We start from the raw sequence: 13,123 nt of genomic DNA on the forward strand, positions 1-13,123 counted from the left end.
TGAGCTTACACGTATACCATACATGTACAAAAAAACTGCATTCAGTATCCCAAGGTAAACCTAAGAGTGATGCCATTTGAATGTATTTATTTGTGACATTTTAAACTCACACAAACACAGAACTTACATAATGTTCATTTTGCAAACAGAATACACTGTGAAAACCCCCAAATCTCTTGTTGTATTATTTATACCTGGCTTACATGTTTATTTTTTTGTACATTGAATAATATAGATTAATCACTAGACATACATTTTTATTTCTTGGTAGATGTTATGTTTTTTCTTTATGCTTATTATAACTATGTCTCCAAGTTTGCAAATTTCCTCTTCCCCTGTTCATCATTTCAGTAAGGAAGCCCGGTACAGCCGTTGAAAAGCAGAACCCTTTGCAGCTGTTCAACTGATGACCTTTTCTGTCACTGATAGAGATCCTCATTGCCTTCCTCTCTAGACAGATTTGGCCTCTCTGAACCGGAGCCTGACCCCTGATCTCCAGACCGGGTACCAGTAGCAGAGGGGAACCTATGTGGGGGATAAAAAGGCGTGAGTCTTGAATGTATCTCAAATAATCCAAGAGTATATTTTCTGTCACACAGTTGTTTCATAAGTTGTACCTGAAGTTTCCAAAACCTCGGCTCTGCTGCAGAGTTTGAGAAAACATTTCATATTTGCGGATGTCATTGTCACTGACAGAGCGACGAGCATATTGCATCGCCTCTTCAAAGTGGTCCTTCCTGATCTCCGGGACTGGATCAAAGTCGTCGTCCTGCAGGCAGAGAAAAACAGAAGATAGTACACAATTTTTCCCCACACCCTGCAGAGTGGCTCAAGAAAATCTGTCACTACAATAGTATTAAGCTGATAAGAGAGTATGCAGCGCTGTAAGCGCCTAGCAAACTGACCATGGGGATGTCTGGTCTGTTCTGTCTCTGACGCTCGGTCCTGATCTCAGCCTCGATGGCCTCCCGGATGGCCAGCTTACAGGCCCGCTGGCAGATCTCTGTCAGGTCAGCGCCGGAGAAACCCTCTGTGATGCCAGACAGGTAGTCCAGGTTCACATCCTGCAGGAAGAAGAAGACGGAGGAGCAAATGGAATTAGTTTAAAGGGGCAGACCAACATTTCCCTTTCTGTTCTCATTCTTGGGTTCGTGTGGAAGATGTGTTTCAGAGAATGTTTTGTCCCTGTCCGTGTGCATCACTAACTTGAGCAACAGGGGACCTGCGCAAGTTGGCGTTCAGGATTGCGGAGCGAGATGGCTTGTCTGGGAGTGGGATGTAGATGAGCTGGTCCAAGCGGCCCGGCCGCAGGATGGCTGAGTCGATGATGTCCGGTCTGGTGTGACGACAGGACAAAAGGGAGTGAGACGTGGACAACTACTTCCAGTGTGCTGCCCTCTCAAACCACAGTCATTAAATACAAATTCTCACATGTGCACCTGTTTGTGGCACCAATAATGAAAACATTTTTTTTGTCCGACATGCCGTCCATCTCTGTGAGTATCTGGTTAATGACTCGGTCAGCTGCACCACTCCCATCCCCACCGCCGCCTCCTCGGGATTTGGCAATGGAGTCTAACTCGTCAAAAAACAAGATGCAGGGGGCTGCCTGTCTGGCCTGTGGACGGAGAAGGTGAGCAATGTTACCGCCACGAGGGAAAAAAAACTGTCTATCCTCCCACAATCACCCATTCTTCTTTCCTTTTGCCGTTCTCACCTTATCAAACACGTCTCTGACATTTGCCTCAGATTCTCCAAACCACATGGTGAGCATCTCAGGCCCTTTGATAGAAATAAAGTTTGCTTGGCACTCGTTGGCGATCGCTTTAGCCAGCAGTGTTTTCCCGCAGCCCGGAGGGCCGTAGAACAGCACTCCGCGAGATGGAGTCATACCAAACTTCAGGAACTTGTCCGGATACTCGACAGGGTACTGAGGGGGGTGAAGATAGATGGGATGGTCAATGGGGCTTGATATTTGTAGGTGTGGGCCAAGTTTGGTGGTGTGAGTGTGCGAGGGTTTCTTTCCACCTGAACAAGCTCTTGCAGTTCTCTCTTGACCTCGTCCAGCCCACCGACGTCTGCCCAGTTCACGTGAGGCACCTCTGCAATGGTTTCTCTCAGCGCTGAAGGGTTGCTCTGACTCAGAGCCCACTGGGATGAGGAAATGACACGAGGAGTGATGAGGAAATTACATGAATCTCTTCATACGTTTAGAACTATCTAGCTTTTATTGCGTGGTCACAAATGACGAGGCACTAAAACACCCACATATGATCTGGAACAACAAAGGCCGGTGTGTGTATTTACCTGGAAGTCTTCCATGGTGACAGCCATCGAGTCCAGCAGGTCAGCGTCGATGCATTCGTCCTCCAGGTCTATGAGGGTCATCTTCTTGCGGATTGCTTGCAGAGCAGCTTCTGAGCACAAAGCAGCCATGTCGGCGCCTACATGGCCGTGGGTCTCTGCGGCAATCTGAGATACGTAAAATAACTCAGGGACGGTGATATTACTCACACATGCATATCAAGATTAGGATGGGTGCCATCGGAAGGCAGCGTGATTGATGAAGGAAACGTTTAGCTGCTTTTTTAACTCTGGAACCAAACACTGACAAACTTGAAATGGGACTGCGAAATATTGCAATCACGCAAAACGTGATTGCAATATTTATATAAGTCACAACTCACATTTGTCCTTTTCACAGAGTAGTTTAGCTTTTAATATTATTACTGACAGAATACAGAAATATGGTCGATTTTCTAAAAACAACAACTTTTAGTTCAATAAAATACAGTATAAAAAGAAAAAAATGAAACAAATTGACAAAAGAAAATAGTTTTACAACTTAAACCCTTTTGCCACACGCTGCTCACCCTCTCCAGGTCGATGTCGCCAGTCAATTTAATGTTTTTGGTGTGAATCTGCAGAATCTCCAGTCTACCAATCGAATCAGGGATTCCAATGTCAATCTCGCGGTCAAACCTGCCTGGAGACAGACATAACCATTTGTATGTGATTGCTTTTGTGTGTGTGTGTGTGTGTGTGTGTGTGTGCGTGCTGACCGAAGCGTCTCAGAGCAGGGTCCACACTATTTGGTCGGTTTGTAGCTGCCATGACGACCACATGAGCTCTTTGCTTTAGGCCGTCCATCAGGGTCAGGAGCTGGGAGACTATACGTCTCTCCACTTCACCATGGGTCTACACACACACACACACACACACACACACACACACACACACACACACACACACACACACACACACACACACACACACACACACAAACTCATATAGTTAAATACAAAGTTTCGCATTTCCTTGCATTCGGAGAAAAGACACCTTATTCTAACGCTGTTACAGAAAGTAGACTGTATGCAGCAGACAGCTGCATTTTGTACCCACTCCCCAATGTTTACCTTCTCTCTCTTGGGAGCGATGGCGTCCAACTCGTCAATAAAGATGATAGCTGGAGCGTTTTTCTCTGCCTCTTCAAAAGCCTTTCTTAGGTTGCTCTCTGACTCTCCCGCCAGCTTACTCATGATCTCAGGACCTCGTCACAGAGTAATGCGCAGCATGTAAAACACATTTTTTTTCCAACACAGATCTTTAAATAATAACACTAACGACTGAATCAGAGTTTCCAATCAGGAAACCCAGAATACATTTATACCTTAAAACAGCTCATTTTTCTTCCCTATCTGAGCACAAATGATCACACCGTGCAACTGCGGGAAAACAAAGGCTTACCATTGATGAGGAAGAAGAAGGCACCGGTTTCATTGGCTACAGCCCGGGCCACCAGGGTCTTCCCTGTGCCTGCAGGGCCGTAGAGCAGGATACCTCTGGGGGGCTGAAAGGGGGGAGGGAGCAACACTCTGACTCATTCAACGATGCTGTTACAATTGAAGAAATAAGAGTGGAGGGGTCCAGGGTTTCTGTGTGGCACCTTAACTCCTATAGCCTTAAAAAGGCCGGGGTGTCTCAGAGGAAGCTCCACCATCTCTTTGATTTGGGCAAGCTGCTTCCGACAACCTCCGATGTCGTCGTAGCCTATTTCGTTTAGGCTCTCCTCCTCATCCTGTCACAAGGCAATATGCAAGATAGACACCTGGTTGAGTTTATTCTTAGTAACATGTGGTGTACACTGAGCGGTTCCTGACACCTGATCACGAGATAACCAGCTGCTGAAAAATCTACATCTGTTGCATGGGGGGAATATATGGTAGTTTATAACAACAGTTGACAACAATTAACAAACTAATACTTTTTCAAATGTAAAATGAATGTCTATCAGTATATGCCTCACATTATTTCCTATTACAACACATTTTTCTTTGACTTTAACTACCTAAATAGTGCAGTTATTAAAAGTAATAACCTCTCTTTTGATTGGCTCCCCCTCACAGTAGATGACCGTGTCCGGGGCAACGATGCAGCGCTCACCGGGGTCAGTCTCCACCACCTTGAACTCCACCGCCCGCATGCTCCCCCTCACAAGGAAGATGTCACCTGGCAACGCGGAGAAAACGTCACCGAAAGAGCTGTTTTACTGTGATATGAAAGAGTTGCAGTACCTTTTTGTATTGGCCGGTAAGCCTCCTGAAAATACGGTTTGAGGAAAACATCAAAGAGGTTTCCTGTCAGGCCCTCGATGGTGTCATCGATAGGGAGGACATGGATCTTCTTCCCGTACTTGATGTCAGGGCAGGCATGAATGCTGTGATAGCACACACATCCTGGTCATTCCACGCTGTCAAACCTCACACAGCACTTCACAGCGCACGCAAATCTACCTGATGACGTCCCCGAGTCGGACGCGCAGGTTGCTGCGCGTCACGCGATTGATGCGTATTCTTTCATGCCCACACGTGTCATCATTCAGGACAATGCACACCGTCTGGCGACGCTTTTTCCCTCTCAACACCACCGTGTCCCCCCGGAAGAGCTGCAGTTCCTCCGCTTTATTCTAGTGCACACACAGAACCCTCAGATGAAGTACAAACATTCTAGGTTATATATATATATATATATATATACTTATGTATAGGTATATAGGACACACACAGACCTGTGACAGGCTGACGGTGCTGCTGTCTTCATTGAGAGCTTCGTCCACAAGGAGTCTGTTAGGTCGGTGTTTCTGCTTTAGGATGGCGGTGGAGAAATCTGCTCCCTTTGAGCTTCATAAACAAGGGACACATTATGACTCCCTGACATGCTGGCTTTGCACTTGTAGCTCGTATTTCCTCATGTGATACCGAGCTGTATTTAGACCCTTCGGCTCAGCACGTAGCAACAATATGGGCCTGTACACATGAAAATTGAAAATATCTTGTTAATCTATCGATACTTTTGAGGTGAAGTACATAAGTAAATAAGTAATGTTCTGTAGTTTTAAAAACTTGACCAGCAACATAGGACCAGTTTTGTGAAGCAAATCCTGTATAGAATACGTCCATGTTAAGTATTGTACATTATGCTGAAATACGCATGCACATATCTACACACACTGTCACTCACTCTGCTCCTCCTGAGCCTGGCATGACTGCTCTCCTTTGTCTCGCTGGATCCTCAATTTTGTACACAAAGATCTGCTCCGTCACTTTGCTCTGCAGTCGTTTGGCTGCGTTACATTCAGGAGCCGGTCTTGTCCGGTCTGATTTTGGCCGTGATCGATGCCGGCGGTTTCGAGTTCTGCCAGATCCAAACTGCCCCGGTGTAGTTTTGGTCTTCCCTGCAGCACTAAGGTTCCCAGCAGAGTCTCAGTCTTTCATTTTTTCCTCCAATGCCTAAAACCACCTTGTTTGTGGGAACTGCAGTCAATCTGTTTATCAGTGGAGATATAAATATGTCCGTCTTTATTTGTAACCCCACCGTGTGCACACACAACCCAGCTCTTACCTTGGCGTGAGTCCCAGGACAGATATAACTTGATGGCTCCTCCTCTGCTTCTAACCAGCAAATGCATGGACACGGAGAACACTTTCAGACCTGAAAGTCAAAGACGGGACTCAAATATTTGTCAAATAAATGCTGTATAAAATAGATTTTCCAAAATATACCCTGTTTGTTCTCTTACATTTTTTTTCTTCTAAAGCGCAGTGCAGTGTTTCCTCTTTTGACTCCTTACTGTTATGACTGAGGGGGCCGCTGTTGTATTTCCTCCCTCACATGTTTGCACATTTGTGTCTGGTACACACAAAGACCCCAAAATACACAAATACATAAAAACACAATCACTGTTTATTCATTACATGCAACACTTGTTCCCACAAACTCAGAATGGACACATTGGGGTCTTTTGATTTAAACTTTTATTACTGAAATGGTCCTTTCACATTTAACTTAACAACACGAGCGTCGACACACTGTACATTTCCCTTGTGAGAATCCAGAATCAGACACGGCTGTCCCCTCTTACAGATTCAATGAAATGATCTGACTGCTAACAAGGGACGCAGAGAACATGCACTGTATACCTGGAGATGTGTTCGTGGAAGTGGCAAATAAAATGAAGGGAAAAACAAGGGGAGAGAGGTAGAGGAGGTTTAAAACCAATATGCTGAACACAGAAATATAAACATACAAATATGAGGGAAAAGGTCATTTGATAAGGCGTGCAAAAAAAGATGCGTCAAAATGGAATGTCTGCGCTTACAGTGAAGGTGGGATTCAGACGTGTGATCATTAGACAGCGCTTACTTTTTTAAAGTTTGCAAACTGTTCAAAACAACTGGTGGGATGAGATTAGTTGATTGACTCAGCTTCAACCTGCGATGATATCTTCCAGTTAGATAATCGTTTTCAATAATTTACAGATGGAGGCTGTTATATTAAATTGACATAATTTGAATATATTTACACTCAGTTGAGAGTTGATTGTTCTGCTGATTTCATACCAGTAAATAGAGTGATTGATCACATTTCCCAGAGTAACTACGAACTAAAAGGCCATTCTCAATAGTAACAACTAGTGACACCTGCTGAACTGTGGCATCAAACAACAGAAAAAAAGAAAATGTACCCATAAATCATTGCAAGTGTATCCGTGCTTAAGCTTTGTGGGCAGCGGATGAGGATGTCCGTCTTTGTAAAGCCGGCTCCTGATGTGCTGATCCATGGATCAGAACAGATCATGCCTAGCTCGGCTTAAAAACATTTTAAAAAACCAAATGTCATAGATTTTGATCAGTAGGATTCAGTAAGATACATAAAAACAACCTGTCGTTCGGAGAGCCGACAAGATTCAATAACCTCTCAAACATCGATGAGCAGCTATGAACTTATTGCTTCGACCAGCAACCGGTTGGCACAAGGTTGTGAACCCTGCATCGCATTTCATCGTGATATATACAGGAGGACTATGGAGGGTCCACCCAGCTTCTGAGATGGTCAAACTGGTCAATTTCTAAAACTTTGTGCTCCGTCCAACATGCTCTGTGATGCCTGCACACACATACAGAGAGCGTACAATGACAGAGACGAACCCACATGCGAGAGGCCGTTGAATTAAAACCTCAAAAACAGTAAATGTACTTTTACACAGAATAACCTGGACCTCTTTTGAAATGTGCATAAAGGTCCGCACAAAACATCCGTCTAAAAACTAACCATTTTGCACAGTTTGGTCAAGAAATGGCAAAGTGCTTGATCATCGTAAATAAAAAAGAGGAACTGCATTACTTTCCTTTCCACCTCTGCATTACAAAGATGTTATGAGTCTGCTTTCTGCATCCAACATTTGTGCTCTGTTGTGTGCGTGCTGTTTGACATGAGATTAAAAGTAAAGCAGATACATCATGCATGCATTTTTTTATAGGATTACTTGAGCTATATGTAGATACAGACATAACCGTCATTAACAGTCTTCATCCTCAAAGTGTGTTTTCTGCAGAACCTTCACATGGCGCTCATAAATCTTGAGGGCGGGCCCGAGTCTGATTGACAGGCCAGTCAAAACATCGTTACGCTGCATGAGGAGAAGAGACTTGCCATCGATTTCCTAATGAAGAGAGCAAAGCAATGTGGTTGAAGGTTACAGTTAAAGGTTCCCGTACTACAGCAGACTCTGGCGGCCTCTAGTGTTTGTTGAAGAGATTACAGGCTCACCTGGGTCCTGAAGGCAGAAGCCTGTTCAGGGAAACCGGCTGCTGTGAAATAACTGACTACATCAGATACTGTCCAGTCCACTGGGCCCCCACTGGCTCCTTCAGACTTTACAAACCTAGGGAGACGAGGAGGAGGTGATTTGCACGTTTTCACTGATGGATAAATCCAACCACGAGCCTTTACACTGTTTACACTGTACCATTGTCAGTGTAAACAGGATAAGAATATTTTATATTCTGATTAAAATTGAAAGGCCAGACTTTGTTTCATTTCAATTTTAAAGCAGCTATAACCAATGGTTTCACGTTACGAAATTTTATAAATTCGGAAAGATCTGCAATATGACGATATGCAATAGTGCAAAACCACTGCAGCCTACCTGCTGTGCACCAAACTGCAGACAGACAGTTAGAAAGTATAGATGCTGAATATAGCGGAGAGTTCAACAGCCCAAGAGACAGATGTATCACTCAGCACTTGAATCGAAGGGATTATTGTACTTTTCATCAGAAGGATACATGCATAATAAATGATGAGGTTACCCTGTAAAAGCAGGATGAGACAATAAGTAACCGTTTGCTACAAACTTTGCCATATGGATTTTAAAGGTGATGAGATGACAATGGTGTGTTTCCAACCTGTTCACCCTGCACCCGAGTGGCCACTTCAATTTGCTACTGCATATTGAAGGTTATACAGTCAGGGAAAGAGGAATCCTGAATTTAAAATTACAGCAAAGATCCAAAAACAGCGAGCCAGCCAACTCTGTGAATCTGCCTTCAGTGTCTCCAGCATCTTTGGCGCACTCACCCTCCTCCTCCTCCGTTTATCCCTCGTTCCTCAGACACGCCGGACTCTCTCGGAGACGCAGTGGGTGTGAGCAGGCAGGACGACACGCCGACTTCCGTTTTAGACTCCAGGCCTACGGTGGGAACAACGAAGCACAGTCGGATTACCGGTCACCACCGAAGACGCGGACGTTTTGAGTTAACCTGTGAAGCAGCACTCACTGTTAAAGTCCGGGGAGGTGTGGTTGATTCTGTCATGTTGCATCTGGTTCAGTGTGTAGAGAGAAGAGTGAGGGGTCAAACAAAGATGCAAATAAAGGAGCATGACAGAAAAAAAAGGTGGAAACCTTTCCCTGAAGTCTAAGTCGCTGGAGACAGTGCCAGAGGAAACATTGTGTTGAAGGCATCAGGCTCCATTTCAAATCAAGGATTAAAAGGAGCTGACGGTGTCAAGATGCATCGCCACAAATTAGCAGCGGCAACATCACCCACAGGCTCAGATGTTCATTAAGTGTTTGGCTCCATTAAAGAAAGGACCCTACAGAGAAATAAATGGTTTTATTTACCTTTCCCTCGATTGCGCATCTTTGTTATTGTGTCAGTCATGTGACATTGGTGTGTACGAGAATGAGAGTTGGCGAAAGATGGGTGGATTGGGTTTTCACATTTGAGAAGGTATGCAAATATTTGCATATCAAACCTAAAATTTCTGAAAAGGTGTCGTACTAAGAATAATTGCCTCGATAGTCAACTAGGGAAGTTTCATTTGTTACACCATTACTCCCGCGGGGCCTTCCGTCAGGTTGATCAGACAAAATACATCTTCCAAGGCTCACTTTTCCATCAACGGGGGAAAATAACGCAAATATAGTCACACAAATCTTTTACTTCAGTTCATAGTATAGTATTCGCATACATTTCCTGCTTTTTTCTACTTCAGTAATAATCAGCAAGAAATATTATGCCAAATTATGTAAGTTCAAACATTCACGTAACAATGCCCTGGCAATACCCTCCTACAATATTATACAGTATAATGCATTATTGATTACAATTCAATAATATTGTATGTCAAATATAATTATATTAATAAAGGGCTATACTCCACAATTATATTTTTATGTTGCCATGAAATGTTTTCTGTTGGTAATACTTATGTACTTTTATAGAAGCAACATTTTCAATGCAGGTCTTTTATTTGTAATGGATAATAATTTCAGTATTTATTTATTCAGTAGTATATTTTTAGCTATAATGGCAGATAATTTTAGAGTTTTTAGCCTTTATTAAATACGTATAAGTATTGAGATGACAGGAGAGATGCAACACTGGCCACTCAGACTCTATGGTATGATGCTGCCTTCCATGGTCGGCCTTTGAGTAATTTGTTTTCTGTTTTGAATACGCACAGCATATTATCCAACAATAAAAACCAAGATGCAAGATGATGGGCAGATGCACATTCTCATACTCACTTGTGACTCAATATCCAGCTGATCGGAGATGACGGTTCTGTGTTCGCTGTTACATTGTGACAGCAAAGCACCCTGAACAGGTAAATGTGTCGTCCTGGTGAGGGAATCAAGCACGCACATCCCTGGGACCAGCAGATGGAAAGGGAAAAAGTTAAAAGATCAGATTTCACTTTATAATCATCACTGTTAATGATATTATTATTGCTAGCAAAACTAAAGAAAGACCATTGAAGGGGAATGTGTGTGTGGCGCATATATATATATATATATATATATATATATATATATATATATATAAAAATATAAACGGACAGACACGCTGTCATGATATGATTCCCATGCACACACACACACACCTTTTGCCCCGTGTTGAGGACTCTCACTCTTTGATGATGTCTGGATCTCAACATCTGTGGTTTTCTCAATGAGCTCAGGTTCGGTTGTCATGGCTACCGGGGACAGTCTTCCCGCCTCCTCATCAGAACTCGGGGAAACCTCCTCCTCATGGTCATCCCCCTCCCCCTCCTCACGTTCCTCTTCTTCGCTGGCTGTCTCCATCGGCTCATCCTCCCGAGGAGAGGGGGGCGGCGGCTGAAAAGACAGATAAAGTTGTGTTAAGTTTCTTCACGGAGGAGATCTCCTCCTGAGCTTCACGCACAGCAGCAGGTCGCAGACAAACCCCGCCCACTTTGGGAAAACACAGGAATCTGAAATAAGGGGAGCCGCCCTCCTGTAGCCCACTCGGGTCTGCACCCACCCAGCAGCGAGGGGGGGGAGAGCGGAGGACCCGCACCGCGCGTCCGGTCCACGCCGCTCAACTCCCCGAGATGATGCAGCAACGACAACACACGCACGCTCACAAAGACGCGCAACGCGAGCGCACAAGAGGGACGGCCACGTCACCAATTAAAGGATCAACAATTAATTGTCCTAAATGTAATGTTCTCAAACTATTTTTGCGTGCGGCCTAAAAAAAAATCGCGGGCGACCGAAGGGACATAAACCAAATATCTGGCGAAGGAATTGTGTCATTGTGTCTCGTCGGGGCCGCTCGGCACCCTGTGAAAAAACCGGGACGTGTTGGAAATACCAAGTTCGCGGCGCCCACCTTTGTGCCCGCGTGCGCGCCCTGCGGCGCGCTCCCCCCCGGCCCGCCGGCGGACGCTCTGCTCGGCTCCTCCGCCGCCGCCCCCCTCAGGGGAAGAGCGATGTTCCCGCAGCGCGTCCTGCGCAGTCTGCCCCTCGCCACCTCTCTCTCCATGACCACTTTGACTTTGCCTCGGGTCAGCTTTTCCTCCGATAACCGCTCCTGGCTGCTCAAATGGCCCAAAATCTCCTTGAGACCGAGCGGCTTGGCGTGGCCTCCGGTGGCGGTGGCCGCGGAGCCCCCCCCGCGGATGCTTTTCTCGGACAGGCTGCGAACAGAAGCCACCAATCTGTCGCCCAGCTCGGAGTTGGCGTGGCTCCCCGCTGCTCCGGTGCGCCCCCCTCCCCCATCTCCTCCCCCTCCCCCGACTCCGACTCGAAGTTTGGGCTCGAGGGACTCAGTCCGCTTTTGTCCCCGTTGTTGCTGCTGCTGCAGCTGCATGTTGCGCACGCTCCCGCTGCAAGTTGTGTCCCGCGTGTCATCTCTTGGCGGACACGGCTCCATTTCTCCGGGAGGCGCCTCGGCGTCGCCCGCCGCCGCCGCCTCGCCGCACGCATCACCGCCGTCGTGTTTGTTTGTCCCGCGACGGGGACCGGGCGGCGGGCAGTCCCCCGCTCCCCGCGGTCCTAATCCCTTGTCTCCCGGTGCACTTGCTTTCTCCTCTTTGCAGCCGCTCCCGACGGCGCAGCCCGTTGTTGCGCCACAAATGAGGCGCCCGTTTCCGCTACTCGGGCTGGAGGCGGGCTTGAGCTTCTGGTCGGCGGCGCGGGCTGATGCTTGAGGGGCGCGGGGGTCCGGGCTGGGCTCCGAGTCCTCCCCCTGGTCGGTGAAGCTGTGCGCGCTGTCGCCGTTGTTGTTGAGAGGGTCGCGCTTGGTTCGCTCCCCCGCCGCTGCCTCCGCGCCGCCGCCGCCGCTGCCAGCCGCCGTAAACTCACTCTTCTTTCTGCTTTTCCTCTGCACCTTCGCCGCATTCCGGTACGATATGGACCCCTTGTAGCTAACTTTGAGCACCGTCTGCTCTTGAATCAGTTTTTCCAGTTCTGTCCTGGTTCGGTCCGGGTCTGACCCGTGTCGTCTCCGGACCATTCGACAAATCCTCTCCAGATCCGGACGGGCTTTCCTCGAGCGGAGGGAGTCGATTGTTGCCAGGATCCACTCTCGGTACTTATTGGGTTCGGACATCTTCTCTTGCTGGTCGTGTTTGGCCTGAGTGCGTCTTTTTCCTCCCCCCCCTCCTGCTGTTTCACAAGTGACGCCGTGCCCAAAAAGCTGGGAAGCCCGAGTGCGACCCGCGGCTGGAGAACGCGGACGGAAGCCCGGCTGCTACGCTGTCGTTCGCTGGCCACATTGTGCGCTTAAGGTGGACCGAAGATGGCGCCCGGGTCTCCGCCACAGACGCAAATGCCATTTAAGGTGGAATCGGCTGATTTATTTGATTTATGTTTTGTTTTATTCCATTGGAGAGGGGTTCTTTGTTCGTAGTCTGGATCTTATCCGCATGCAGATTATAGGCGTGATGAAGGTGGACGTCTGACCTCCAGGCAACACGCGCCCTACGATGCGTCTTCGTCTACAATTCACTCTTTAACAAAACGCACAGCCTC

General features: G+C 46.7%; 2 protein-coding genes across 3 annotated transcripts; both read right to left on the bottom strand.

The window, feature by feature from the left end:
- Positions 1 to 70: 70 nt before the first annotated feature.
- On the bottom strand, positions 71 to 5,907 carry LOC120825749 (transitional endoplasmic reticulum ATPase). Its single transcript, XM_040187558.2, has 18 exons — positions 5,521 to 5,907; positions 5,069 to 5,180; positions 4,794 to 4,966; positions 4,575 to 4,717; positions 4,379 to 4,509; positions 3,947 to 4,078; positions 3,748 to 3,850; positions 3,417 to 3,550; positions 3,063 to 3,198; positions 2,874 to 2,986; positions 2,308 to 2,472; positions 2,029 to 2,151; positions 1,718 to 1,930; positions 1,440 to 1,618; positions 1,207 to 1,336; positions 906 to 1,064; positions 618 to 769; positions 71 to 525 (listed from the first exon to the last, which is right to left on the bottom strand). The coding sequence occupies exons 1-18, from the start codon at positions 5,541 to 5,543 to the stop codon at positions 420 to 422; spliced, it is 2,427 nt and encodes an 808-aa protein (XP_040043492.2). The 5' UTR covers positions 5,544 to 5,907; the 3' UTR covers positions 71 to 419.
- Positions 5,908 to 6,299: 392 nt separating this feature from the next.
- Positions 6,300 to 13,054, bottom strand: samd1b (sterile alpha motif domain containing 1b). Of its 2 annotated transcripts, none has more exons than XM_078080411.1 (7): positions 11,481 to 13,054; positions 10,756 to 10,963; positions 10,373 to 10,494; positions 9,120 to 9,162; positions 8,920 to 9,031; positions 8,110 to 8,224; positions 6,300 to 8,002 (listed from the first exon to the last, which is right to left on the bottom strand). In XM_078080411.1, exons 1-7 carry the CDS (start codon positions 12,699 to 12,701, stop codon positions 7,859 to 7,861), a joined length of 1,965 nt encoding a protein of 654 aa, XP_077936537.1. In that variant the 5' UTR covers positions 12,702 to 13,054; the 3' UTR covers positions 6,300 to 7,858. The 2 variants fall into 2 exon arrangements, with proteins under 2 accessions (XP_077936537.1, XP_077936536.1); XM_078080410.1 differs by having other exon boundaries at positions 10,729 to 10,963.
- Between the last annotated feature and the right edge of the window lie 69 nt (positions 13,055 to 13,123).

This window comes from Gasterosteus aculeatus, chromosome 9, assembly GCF_964276395.1.
Source record: "Gasterosteus aculeatus chromosome 9, fGasAcu3.hap1.1, whole genome shotgun sequence".
Classification (NCBI taxonomy): domain Eukaryota; kingdom Metazoa; phylum Chordata; class Actinopteri; order Perciformes; family Gasterosteidae; genus Gasterosteus; species Gasterosteus aculeatus.

Excerpts from the sequence above, each read along its gene's own strand:
- LOC120825749 (XM_040187558.2), bottom strand. The coding sequence starts at position 5,543 with ATGCCAGGCTCAGGAGGAGCAGA. Across the intron at positions 4,079-4,378 it reads GGGAGCCAATCAAAAGAGAG|GATGAGGAGGAGAGCCTAAA; the intron begins GTTATTACTTTT and ends GCCTTGTGACAG. Across the intron at positions 526-617 it reads CGAGGTTTTGGAAACTTCAG|GTTCCCCTCTGCTACTGGTA; the intron begins GTACAACTTATG and ends TCCCCCACATAG.
- samd1b (XM_078080410.1), bottom strand. The coding sequence starts at position 12,701 with ATGTCCGAACCCAATAAGTACCGAGAGTGGATCCTGGCAACAATCGAC. Across the intron at positions 10,964-11,480 it reads GCGCGCACGCGGGCACAAAG|CCGCCGCCCCCCTCTCCTCG; the intron begins GTGGGCGCCGCG and ends CTGTCTTTTCAG. Across the intron at positions 10,495-10,728 it reads TCCTCAACACGGGGCAAAAG|GGATGTGCGTGCTTGATTCC; the intron begins GTGTGTGTGTGT and ends TGCTGGTCCCAG.